The 11,425-nt window shown below is 42.3% G+C and overlaps 3 protein-coding genes across 3 annotated transcripts; all 3 read left to right on the top strand.

The window, feature by feature from the left end:
* Positions 1–202: 202 nt before the first annotated feature.
* LOC109525788 (protamine-like) lies at positions 203–1,796 on the top strand. Its single transcript, XM_019886562.1, has 2 exons — positions 203–772; positions 1,778–1,796. Exons 1-2 carry the CDS (start codon positions 303–305, stop codon positions 1,794–1,796), a joined length of 489 nt encoding a protein of 162 aa, XP_019742121.1. The 5' UTR covers positions 203–302.
* Positions 1,797–5,204: 3,408 nt separating this feature from the next.
* LOC109525778 (protamine-like) lies at positions 5,205–7,404 on the top strand. Its single transcript, XM_019886552.1, has 2 exons — positions 5,205–5,832; positions 7,385–7,404. The coding sequence occupies exons 1-2, from the start codon at positions 5,397–5,399 to the stop codon at positions 7,402–7,404; spliced, it is 456 nt and encodes a 151-aa protein (XP_019742111.1). The 5' UTR covers positions 5,205–5,396.
* Positions 7,405–9,660: 2,256 nt separating this feature from the next.
* On the top strand, positions 9,661–10,533 carry LOC109526695 (protamine-like protein). Its single transcript, XM_019888147.1, has one exon. It carries the CDS (start codon positions 9,898–9,900, stop codon positions 10,459–10,461), a length of 564 nt encoding a protein of 187 aa, XP_019743706.1. The 5' UTR covers positions 9,661–9,897; the 3' UTR covers positions 10,462–10,533.
* The last annotated feature ends 892 nt before the right edge of the window (positions 10,534–11,425 follow it).

Genomic DNA, 11,425 nt, shown 5'->3' with positions numbered 1-11,425 from the left:
GATATATCTTGCCTTGCCTCAGTTATTGGAGTCTTATTACCGTGGCTGCCGTTTGTAATAAGGAGCGTTTGAGTCTGGATGACAACATGTGTTATGACATCACGGCGAATGATTGCGCATCACCACTTTGTCTGAAAGTCTCTCATCTCTCTAAAGCGCGCACATTACTAAGAGCCGAAAACCGATAAATATCGGGACAAATTTCACTTGTGGCATAATTGGCACTTTAGCCACTCCACTTATGACCAGACCACCTGGAGGATCCGCAGAATATCGTTCAATACGGCTCTGGCCCACCGGAAATGAGCCCTCGAACGCGATCCAGGAAGAGGGGGGGCGCGGTCTCCAACCTCATCCTGAATGCCATCTCCTACAGCGGCCCGTCTGGCGTCACCTTGGCCGGCCTCAGGAGAGTCCTGAAGGCCAACGGCTACGATGTGGTGCGCAACAGAGCCCGGCTCCGACTGGCCGTCCGCAGACTGGTGACCAGGAAGTACATAGTGCGCACCAGGGGAAGACGTCTCAGGATTAACCCCTACGGCCCTCGCAGGCGCAGAGGCGTTCGATTGCTGAGGCGGCGAAGGAGGAGGCGGCGGAGAAGGCGGAGGACGAGACGCAGGAGATATAGGAGGAGACGCTCCAGGAGAAGAAGGCGCAGGAGGGCCACGCCCGGCCGCAGGAGGAGGAGGAGGAGGAGGGGGAGGAGGAGGAGGAGAAGGAGGAGAAGGAGGTCCGTGAGGAGGAGAAGGAGAAGGAGATCATTTCGGAGGAGGTCCGTGAGGAGGAGGAGAAGGAGAAGGAGGTCCAGGAGGAGGAGGTCCCTGAGGAGAAGGAGGAGGTCCCGCAGGAGGAGGTCCGTCAGGAGGAGGAGGAGGAGAAGGAGAGTGAGGAGGAGGAGGAGGTCAAGGTACCCAAGGAGAAGGAGGAGGAGAAGAAGGAGGAGGAGAGTCAGGAGGGTCCGCAGGCTGAGGAGGATCAGGAGAGTCAGGAGATACAGACGCAGGAGGAGACCCAGGATGCGCAGGAGGAGGAGGAGGAGAAGGAGACTGAGCAGGCTGTACTAGTGGCAGCTGAACATGGACTGTATATACGCTTCCATTTTCTCCATCTATTCATATAGACTTCTATTTATCACTAATGGACCTTTCCACTTTTCATGCCACTCTGTTTAAATAATATTTCTGTGTGAAAATAAAACATTCATAGACAGCTGCTTGGACCTCATTGAAGCTGTACAACCATTTTTTTTAAACCCAAACTAGGCCTACAGATCAAAAGTTGCCCCAGGGGCTGCTAATTTGTAGTTCAAAATCTTCAAAGATGAAGTTCAGGGCAGAAACAGTTTGGGAGTTTGTCTGACAAAAAATACAATCTCCACAAATACAATTTTCCCCCATGCATCTCATTGTTAATGACAAATGAATTTGAAATCAAGTCACGGAAAATGATGCCTATAGTGAGCAGATCCTGGTTTATCAACACTTAGAACCCACACAACGTGATCGCTTTCAGCAATATTTTAAAATATTTTCAAAAAGCCACTATAAAAAAAGATTTTGTGTTCTCTCCATCATGTGTCTGTCAGCCATCTTGGAAGGTGAGTAGTTTGAATTTATTTTGTTTTTAACATACTGTGGGCTCTACAGTGGCATGCTGCTTTGGCTCTCAATGAAGGCAGACGCTTTTTTGCTCTGCTCCTGCTTTTTTTCCTAAACTTAAATTATCCTCAGTAGAGGATAGTTCGAGCATGTTTTTTTTTTCCCCTCTCCTTCCCTAGTGTTTACTTTCTCAACTAAGACCTCGGGGCGCTGTACATACGGTACCAACAGGATCTTCGCACTGTATCCCATGTTCGTCATTGTTTTTCAAGTTTCTTGTGCAGAGCGTGCTTGTTAAGTCCAAATTACCCAATGGGGATAAATAAAGTTTTCTGAATCTGAATGACAGTTAAAGTATAAAATTATACTTAAAACATTGACTGCAGTTTATAAAAAGTCGTGTTATGGTGAAAAATTCTTCCACGAGACTTCAGCTGAGTGAGCAGTGAAATGGACAACTCCGCAGTTTCGTTTTTTTGTTGAAAGGCTAAATGAAGACGTCATTTATGAACTGCACGTAATTAAGCATCATCTAAAAACACTTATGACTGTCATCCAGATATCTTGAATGGCTGGCATACAATGAAACTCCTCTACAACGAAACCTACATGGGAGAAAATACTCCCTAGTGTGAAAAAAATGTCATGCATTAAAGCCATTCCCACTTTTCTGCTCCCCACACGACGAAAAGTCCCCCTATCCGTTATACGAAATCTTTTTCTCTGCTCTTGCCTCGCAACGAGATTCACTGCAACGAAAACAAGCCTTCCGCCAAAGTCGAATCCAACCTCAGCATGCCACAGCGACCTCCACTGCTTTGTTCGGAAATGGCAGCAGCAACCACCACACTGGTTTACACATGCGCAGTAGTCCAGGAAGTACAGGATTTATTATTGTTTGTTTCAGACGCAGCAAGGTTGCATTAAGAAAAGCATTCAATCTTGAAGACAGGATAAAAGTAATATAAATGAAAGATGGAGGAAGCAAAGTAAAAGACATTATGCAAGAAATTGATGAAAGTGAAAGTGAATGCTGATCGTAAATTTCGTTCCCTTTTTTTTCTTTCTACACTGGCTATATAAAGTGTCAAATAAGAAATAAGTGTATGCTCATATTTATGCACTACGTATTGGAATAAAAATAAACACAACACACATGTTTTGTGCGTGTGCGTGTGCGTGTGTGTGCACGCACGCGCGTTTACATCTGAAATAAAATTTCCTACAGTGAAAAGCCCCCTGTTGTGAAAAACTTCTTGATGCAAACATGATTTCGTTGTAGAGGAGTTTCACTGTATAGCGTTACTTCATTTAGTTTGCATGACAGTATCACATCAAGATTTTTGACTTTTGGAGGTGCATTTCTTCCCCTTGTATTCCATTTCAACATTCATTTGATCACTTCATCTCAATGTGTAGGCAGAAAAGTTCGAATCAATAGGTTATTGAAAATCACGATTGTCTGCATGACATCAATTTATCATGAATGCGCAGCAAGATACATTTCACTCAAAGAGTCAAGGCATGGAGTCCAGACACACATTTTACATTGAACATGCAGCACGATGTGGTTTACATGACAAAATGGATCCCGTTTTATATTCGCATGCAATAATGGAGCTGTCCAAAGGGGTGCCGCATGGAATTGGCGTCATGTCAAAATAAATGAATAAGCACGCATAAATAAATAAATAAATAAATAATAAATAAATAAATACTGAGCCCGTGCCTCAAAATGAAGCTCTTGAGATAAAATTTACAATTTTCTCCCCATCCAAGGTTTAGGAAATAAGGGCCAAGAAGGATCAAACGATCTAAATTTCCTGCATGGAATTGTAAAAGCAAATGGTTGGATTATTGCATCCATTATCCGAACCATTTTATCGCCACGAGTCGCGGGCATGCTGGAGCCTATTCTAGCTTTCTTGGGGTAGCAGGCTGTGTCCACCCTGAACTGGTGAAATGGTTGCCAGCCAATCGCAGGACACACATTGAAATAATACAAATAACTTTTTAAAAAATGACTTTGAAACCCCACAACAGTTATAAAAGGGCCAAAATATTCAACTCACTGAGACCATGATACTGTATATAACATTTGTTGGATCTTTTTTAATTTTATTTTAATTCATTTAAAGGAAATGCGCTCCCTGTGGAAGACAGGTTAGGACGTCCGCCTCACGGTGCAGACGTGCAGAGTTCGATTCCGGCTGTGGCCTTCCTGTGTGGAGTTTGCACGTTCTCCTCGTGCCTGCGTGGGTTTCCTCCGGGTATTCCGGTTTCATCCTACAATCCGGCATGTTAATGCGATACTAAATTGTCCTTCGATTTGATCGTGAACGCGAGGGGTTTGTCCGTCTACGTGTGTCCTGTGAATGGCTGGCATCCAGCTCAGGGTTTACCCGGCTGAGTGGCCGAAGACAGCTGGGATAGGCTCCAGAACGACTACGACCCTCGTGGGGACATAAACGGATTAGAAAATGAAAATGGAAATGAATCGCACTCACCCATATTATTTACATTTAGTTATTTATCTGGTCTATTCTGTTTCTCTTGTATTGTTATATATTATTCCTGATGTCAGTTATCAATATATACTGGAGTTTTATTGTCTATTCTATTCATATTAAATTGTTCCAAACTCCTTCGTTACTTTTGTCAAGTTGTACTTTATTGCACTAGATTTTATTCTTTACCATTTATATTATTTCTATTGTATTGATGGGAATTTATTATTTATATTCTCTATTCGATTTCTATTGTTAGTCGGTTATCTTTTTTATTATTGTCCATTCCATATTGTTTTGTTTATTTAGTCTATTCTACAATTGTAATATTTAATTTTATATTGTATTCTATTTCTATGATATTATGTTGTCTTCACTATACACTATATTGTATATTGTTTGTAATTTATTATTTACATTGTCGAATCTATTTCTACCATCATATTTCAAATGTATTAATCATATTGTTTATTCTATTTCCATTGTACAGTATTGGGCGTTTCATATATTGCCGATTGTATTTATATATTTTTATGTAGCGTATTTCTATTGTGTATCATGTTCCCTTTACATGCTAATATGTTTCTATTGTATCGTTTGGAATATATTCGTTAAATATTTAATTGTTTGTCCAATTTTATTTCGATAGAGAAATGAAACATGCAAATACATATATGCTTGTTTAGTTTTTAAAAAAAACTAATAATAAAACCTTTTTATTATTACATCCAAAAGTAAATCCGTGCTGAAAGCTTTGCACAACATACTGGACTCAGGTTACATTTAAAATAAACGCATTTTATTTGTAATCACTCTGCCTCACAGGGTCCAATTTTGCGTATTTCTTTGGACTACAGCAACCTGTCACCGTCGGAAAAAGCGGGGATGAGCAAAAGTGACCTTGACTGTTGGTGTATATCAGACACATTACAGAACTATGTCGTAACTATGATGACGTGGGCGCAAATGACACGTCACCCGGTGTCCTGTGCGTAATTACGCATCACACTTTGACCCCAAAGCTTGAATGTCTCTAAAACCGAACGTACAGAGGGTCCAAATTCCCGCTAAAACTATGAATCGTCTCTTTTTCAAATCCATTCAACGGTTTATTGTGTTCAGATTAAAGGAGGGCTGAACTGTAGAAATTTGAGAGTTGAGGTATGGTCTCGGGTGTCACCTTCCGAGGTACCCATGAGGACTTGATGAAGACTCAACACATCGAGACAAGTGTCGAGCCATCAGTCAGACTCACGGCCTCAACTCAAAACTCTAGAGCGAACAGGGCACCATGTCTCTTGCACGCAAATCCCCGAGGAGGAGATCCAGGAAGAGAGGCGGACCGCTGGTGTCCAATCTCATCCTGAACGCCATCTCCTCTTACGGGGGTCCGGGCGGCATGACCCTAATCGGCCTCAAGAGGGTCCTTAAAGCCAATGGCTACGACGTGGTGCGCAACAAAGGACGGATCCGCCTCGCGCTGCGCCGGCTGGTGGCCAGAAAGTACGTCGTGCGCGGCAGGGGCGCCGGGGGACGCGGAGTCTTCCGCATCAATCGCTACAGAGTGAGGAGACGCAGGAGAAGCAGGAGGAGGAGGAGGCGGAGAGTGGGAAGGAGACGGAGGAGACGAAGAAGGCGATACAGGGGGAGGAGGAGGAGAAGGAGGAGGAGAAGGAGAAGGAGGAGAAGGAGGAGGAGGGGCCGAAGCAGGAGGAGACGAAGGAGGGGCCCCTCCAGGAGGAGGAGGAGGAGGAGGAGAAGGAGGAGGAGGAGGACCTCCGTGAGGAGGAGAAGGAGGAGGATGTCTGTGAGGAGAAGGAGAAGAAGGAGGTTGCTGTCTGTGAGGAGAAGGAGGAGAAGGAGATTGTCTGTGAGGAGGAGGAGGAGGAGAAGGAGAAGGAGGAGTTCCGTGAGGAGGAGGAGGAGAAGGAGGTACTCCGTGAGGAGGAGGAGGAGGAGGAGGAGGAGAAGTAGAAGGAGGAGAAGGCCGAGGAGAATCAGGAGAAGGAGATACAGACGCAGGAGAAGGGCCAGGTCCATCAGGAGGACCCGCAGGAGGAGAAGGAGAAGAAGGAGGAGCGCGTACTAAAAAGCTCTCGGATGGACTCACAATCTGACATTTTGTATATCTTGCAGTGCCTGCAGTTTACTCTTCTTGTCATATTTATTCTTTAAATCTACTGAGACTGTCATTTTATAGCAACCTGTTACCATTTCCTTTCCATTTATATTCTATTGTGTAGCGTGTGAACAATAAAATGTGGAGAAAACCCAATTTTTGCTTTTTTTTTTTTTTCCCCTGAACAATGCCGCCAAGGCCACGTTGGTGTACTGGCACAATGGCATACTGGATTGAACGTGGATTTTTTTTTTTTAACAAGTCTTACTGTATATGCAACGCTTAATGAGTTTTCACATATGGTTAGAGTTAGAACTTCATCTGTGGTCATTTCTCAAGGTTTCGTCTTTTTACACAAAATTTGCTATTTTGAGTTTTTCCATGCCTGCTTGGTGATTTTAATTATGGGGCATGTGAAAGGTCTTTGAAACAGTTTTGTGAGTTAGGGCTATATCAATCAATCAACTTAACCACTCCTGCATTTGCAAACCCAATTGAAATTAATCCCTTATGCACAGTATCTGATGCCACATAAATGATCTGCATGAGTATAGCTTGAAAACAAAATGGCCTGGCCTCCACTGCAAGCAATGAAACACCACACTTCTCAAGAGTTTCGGTGCATTTTTAGGCCTTCAAAACCAACTTTGTTTTCTTTACAAAGCGTGATGTAATGAAAAGCTTTAGGTAATTTAATTTGCAATATCTTTAGATGAACCAACCAACATTTGAAGTATATCTCTCAAATTTGGAATTCCAAAAGGTGGTAAAATAAGGCAACATTTGAAAGGAAATTAAAAATGATTAAAAAAAAAAAGGTGGATTTTCTGCTGGTTCAGGAAATGGCTCCCAAAGACTTTTTTTGTGGGTCTTAAACTGTTAATGTCTCCCAATTTTCACAGAGCTAGGTGAAACATAATTGGGGCTACTTCATTAAATATTTGTCAGAGGCACTCCGAAGCCATTAAAAAAAAGAAAGTAAAATAAGCCTCTAGAACACTGACTTCATCCCTTGATCTGATGTATGTGCATAGTTTTACCAGTTATCAGATATATTTAGACCATCAAATTCATGTCATTTTTAGGGGGGGGGGCAAACACGGTAAGTGTCTGACAAAATGAAATGCTTTTGTCAAGCTTTTCATGTTTCACATCCTTAGATGAAATACCCAACATTTGAAGACAATCAGATGAAATCTGCAGGAGTTTATTAAAATATAACCTCTATCAAAGGTTAAATATTTGGCCACATTTGAAAGAAAATTCAAAACCTAACTTCCTGTTAGGTTTATGTTCTTGCTCGAAGATGTTTTGTAACTCTGGTGCTGTTTCTTATGCCTTACAATTTCCGTACATCGAGATAAAACGTACAAACAGGTCTGTTTCCTTTCATTAAGAATTTGTAGGGGTGCTACTGAGCCATTTATTCCTTTGGAAAATAGATTTTTTTTTTGATTTGTGTGCAAATTTTCATGAGTTTTCAGCTATGTTTACTTTAGACCCGCAAAAACAGCAGTGTTTTCTTGGCGAACAATGCATCGACAAGACAAGGGCGTTTGGGGAAAACCAATAAAGATTGTGTTTGAGTATGTTTTAAATGTTAACACTGTTCTGACAAATTTTGAGTTAAATCCGGTTAACTGGCTCGAGGAAAACATTAAAACTTATTTTTCCTTTTATCAGTAGGTAGCAGTATATACGAAAATGCCTTCAGGCCTGGACTCTCGATCTGGGTTTGGTTGCAGCACATTGACTAAAATATTATTTTGACCAATGACGCCAACTGATGAAAATGTCGAAGTAGAGCAGGCTGGTAGACTCTCACTAAATCCAGTAGGTAAAAAAAGCACAAATATGTTTACCAACAAAAAATGCACAAAGCACCTTTCGGTGTTCTTCTTTCACTTCTTTCCACTTGCTGTCAACTGGAAATAACATCACAGATGCTCAGGTAACTACTCATGATGTCTCAGTTTCATATAACAGGTGAGCCGTGACTGGTCGTTGGCTGAGCTCTGAGCAACTGCCATTTTGAGCAGCCAGAAAGAGGCAAAATGGCCGCCCCTACAGATGGACAAAAACGGGTGGATTTTGCTGCTTAACTCAAATTCCACAAACACAATACGGATCAGAATGCCGAGTGAAGGCGCATAGAATATTGAAAAGAAAATTTTGGGGTTGACTTCCACTTCAAGTCTCTTCAAAGTCATTCCAAAATTTTCCATATCTGCTTTCACGCAAGGCAAACTAGTACCACTTGTAGTATACAGAAGTATGCAAGCTCCCTCTAGTGGTATATAAAAGGAACTGTGCATAATGCCTTTTTTTTTAATCAGTGCATTTCAATTCAGGTCAGTTTAACTTAAGTTCAACACATGTGCATTTAATATTGAAGAACTCCTTTTTTATTTTTTTATTCCATTCCCGTGCATTACATTTTGATTGAATCCAAGCTGTTTTATTTTCTTACATTCAAGCGCAATACAGTGTGTAAAATGTTGTATGTATAATGTGTGTGTGCGCGTGTGTGTATATATACAGGTATATAGATGTACTGTATCTAAATATATATATCTACATACCTGTATATACACACATATACACACACACACACTTATACACACAACCACACAAAACCTCTATCACGTTTTAAATAAGACTAATTGAAAAACATATTTTAATCATGCGAGTGTATTTTAATGCTGGTCACGATAGTATTTTGTTTTTCGGTGGTACATGCATGGTGTAAAAGTTTAAGAACTACTAACTTATGCTCTACTTGAGCCTCCGTTGGTTGCACAGTGTGGTAAACTGATATAATTCTCATGTCGTAAATAATATACGTCAGTTTAACCACATTTTAATAATGTGCAACTGAAGGTCAAATGGACTGAAACACAAATTGTTCATTGTAGAGCGTTTTTTTTTCAAGAACGGGTGCAGTGTGGTCCACATGAATAGGTATAGTTCTTTGACCACGTCAGAATTTATTAAACTATACTGCAGGATAAGTGTGATGACATCACTGCTGACACAAACTGAATTTGCACGGTTTTCGGCTTCGATCAAACTAAAATAACCAGGAGTTTTGCGCAAACACGATAATTTTAAAAAAGTGTTGGCGTTTGACAAATGAATATAGACCGCAGCAGGCGTGGATCAAAAGCATTTTATTTAAAATACGCTTCGCATTCCTGTGCAAACGTACAATGCCAGTGCATACATTAACGCCACATTCAATTGAATCGCCTGTAATGACAACTGATTAATTAGATGTGTAACGATGTCATAATGGTGATGACACATATTGAACATTACGACTCCTCAATTCATACCTGACGCGTGTCAGTTGCGTAATTGTGCATCAGGCTTTGTACTAAAGGGTCAAATCTCTCTCAAACTCTCACGTACAGAGACAAATGAACCCCGCTAAACCTTATGAAATGCTTTTGCAAATGCAGTTAGCAGCCCACGAGCGCATGAGCACAGGAGAGTTTAGCTGGAGAAGACACACAGGTTGGAGGTCACACGACACGGTTCTCATCAGGACTTCAAACAAAACAAAACGAAACGAAAAAACAAACAAAAAAAACGCAGTTTTAATTGAGACATCACTCTCAAGGCTAGTGTTTGTATCTGAACGTACTTTATCAGAACGCAGGCGCATCCCACAATGTCGGTGTCACTTGCGCTCATATCTCCACGGAGAGCGAGGAAGAGGACCGCCCCCACCGTGTCTATCCTCATCCTGAACGCCATCTCCTCCTACGGGGGCTCACGCGGCGTGTCCCTGGTGGCCCTCAAGAAGGTGCTAAAGGTGAGCGGCTACGACGTGACCCGGAACCGAGCCAGGATCCGCCTCGCTCTGCGCAGGTTGGTCGCCAAAAAAGTCATTGTGCGCACCCGGGGCAAAGGGGCTTCGGGTTCCTTCAAGCTCAACCCCAAACCGCCCAGGGGTCGCAGAAGGAGAGCCGCGAGGGGGCAGAGGAGGAGCAAGAAGAGGAGGAGGAGGGGAAGGGGGAAGAAGAGAAAGGCCCAAGGGGGAAGGGCCAGGAGGAGTCGCTCCAGGAGAAGACGCAGGAGGGCCACCCCTGCGAGAAAAAGGTCGACCAGGAGGAGGAGAAGAGCCCCGAGAAGGAAGACGCCCAAAAGAATCAGGAGGGTCCGACGTAAACGCTCCAAGCCCACCAAAGTCCGCGGGAGGAGGGTTAGGATGAGCGGAAGGATGTTGAAATGATCCACGGCATCCGAAGAACCACATGGACTATGTATTTATAAAGCTATAGTGTCTATGCTATCTGTCCTTCTGTAATAGGAACTAATAATCCTGCTGTCTCAGCACTTCTTTCCTTACTGTCCATGTTGAGAACAAAAATAAAACTCATTTAACTCTGAAATATTCCCTTCGAGGTAATTTAAATCCTCCCCCACTGTGGTAGATAGGCCTGCGGGACAATAACTATTTTTTTCGCAGCAAGACCAATGTCACTGGAAAGAGTTGGAATGAAGGAAGTGAAAATTTTCAATATGTTAAGAATTAAGGACGTAATGACATTTTAAAGGCTCCAAAAAGCAGTCAAAATTGTCATCTTGTTTTTAATACAAAATAATGCAATGGCATGTGATCGGTTCTTAATAAAGGGATGAAGCCGAGATATTGAGACCTGCCGTTTCCTTAAGTAGACCGAATTTAGGATGATCGGTGTCCTGGCTAGATTTGCGTCCGAGGTAAACCGTTCCTTGAGCACCTCCACCTAACCCGCCCGAACAAAATGACTTACTCCCAAACCCCAGCACCAACACAGTACATTATATATAATCGTAAATACAAAAATGTAACTTGATCAAAAATAAATAAATAAATAAAATGGTATCGTACAATCAATATCACACACCAATAGAAAATTTAGAATCTTCAGTGAGTCTAAATTACAGAATGTTTTTGGAATGTGTTAGAGAGCTGCAGTGCCTCGATAAAATACACGCAAGCACGGGGAGTATCTGGAATACTGTACATTTGGCTGGCTTGTGGTTCAGTCATACAACATTTTCGTGGTTGATAAGTAGGCTGGTCAAACCCATTAGGGGGAAAAAAATAAGTACACGGAAACGCGGTGGAAATCAGTTTCCCCGCACTTGTGATCCTCAGACTGACATTGAAGCCGACGTTTTGCAGTTGTTTTTGAACCGCCACCGCCATC

This window comes from Hippocampus comes, unplaced genomic scaffold (assembly GCF_001891065.2).
Source record: "Hippocampus comes isolate QL1 unplaced genomic scaffold, H_comes_QL1_v1.1 scaffold155, whole genome shotgun sequence".
Taxonomy (NCBI): Eukaryota; Metazoa; Chordata; class Actinopteri; order Syngnathiformes; family Syngnathidae; genus Hippocampus; species Hippocampus comes.
The sequence above is the reverse complement of the archived record's forward strand: the minus strand, read 5'-3'. Positions and strand labels throughout refer to the sequence as shown.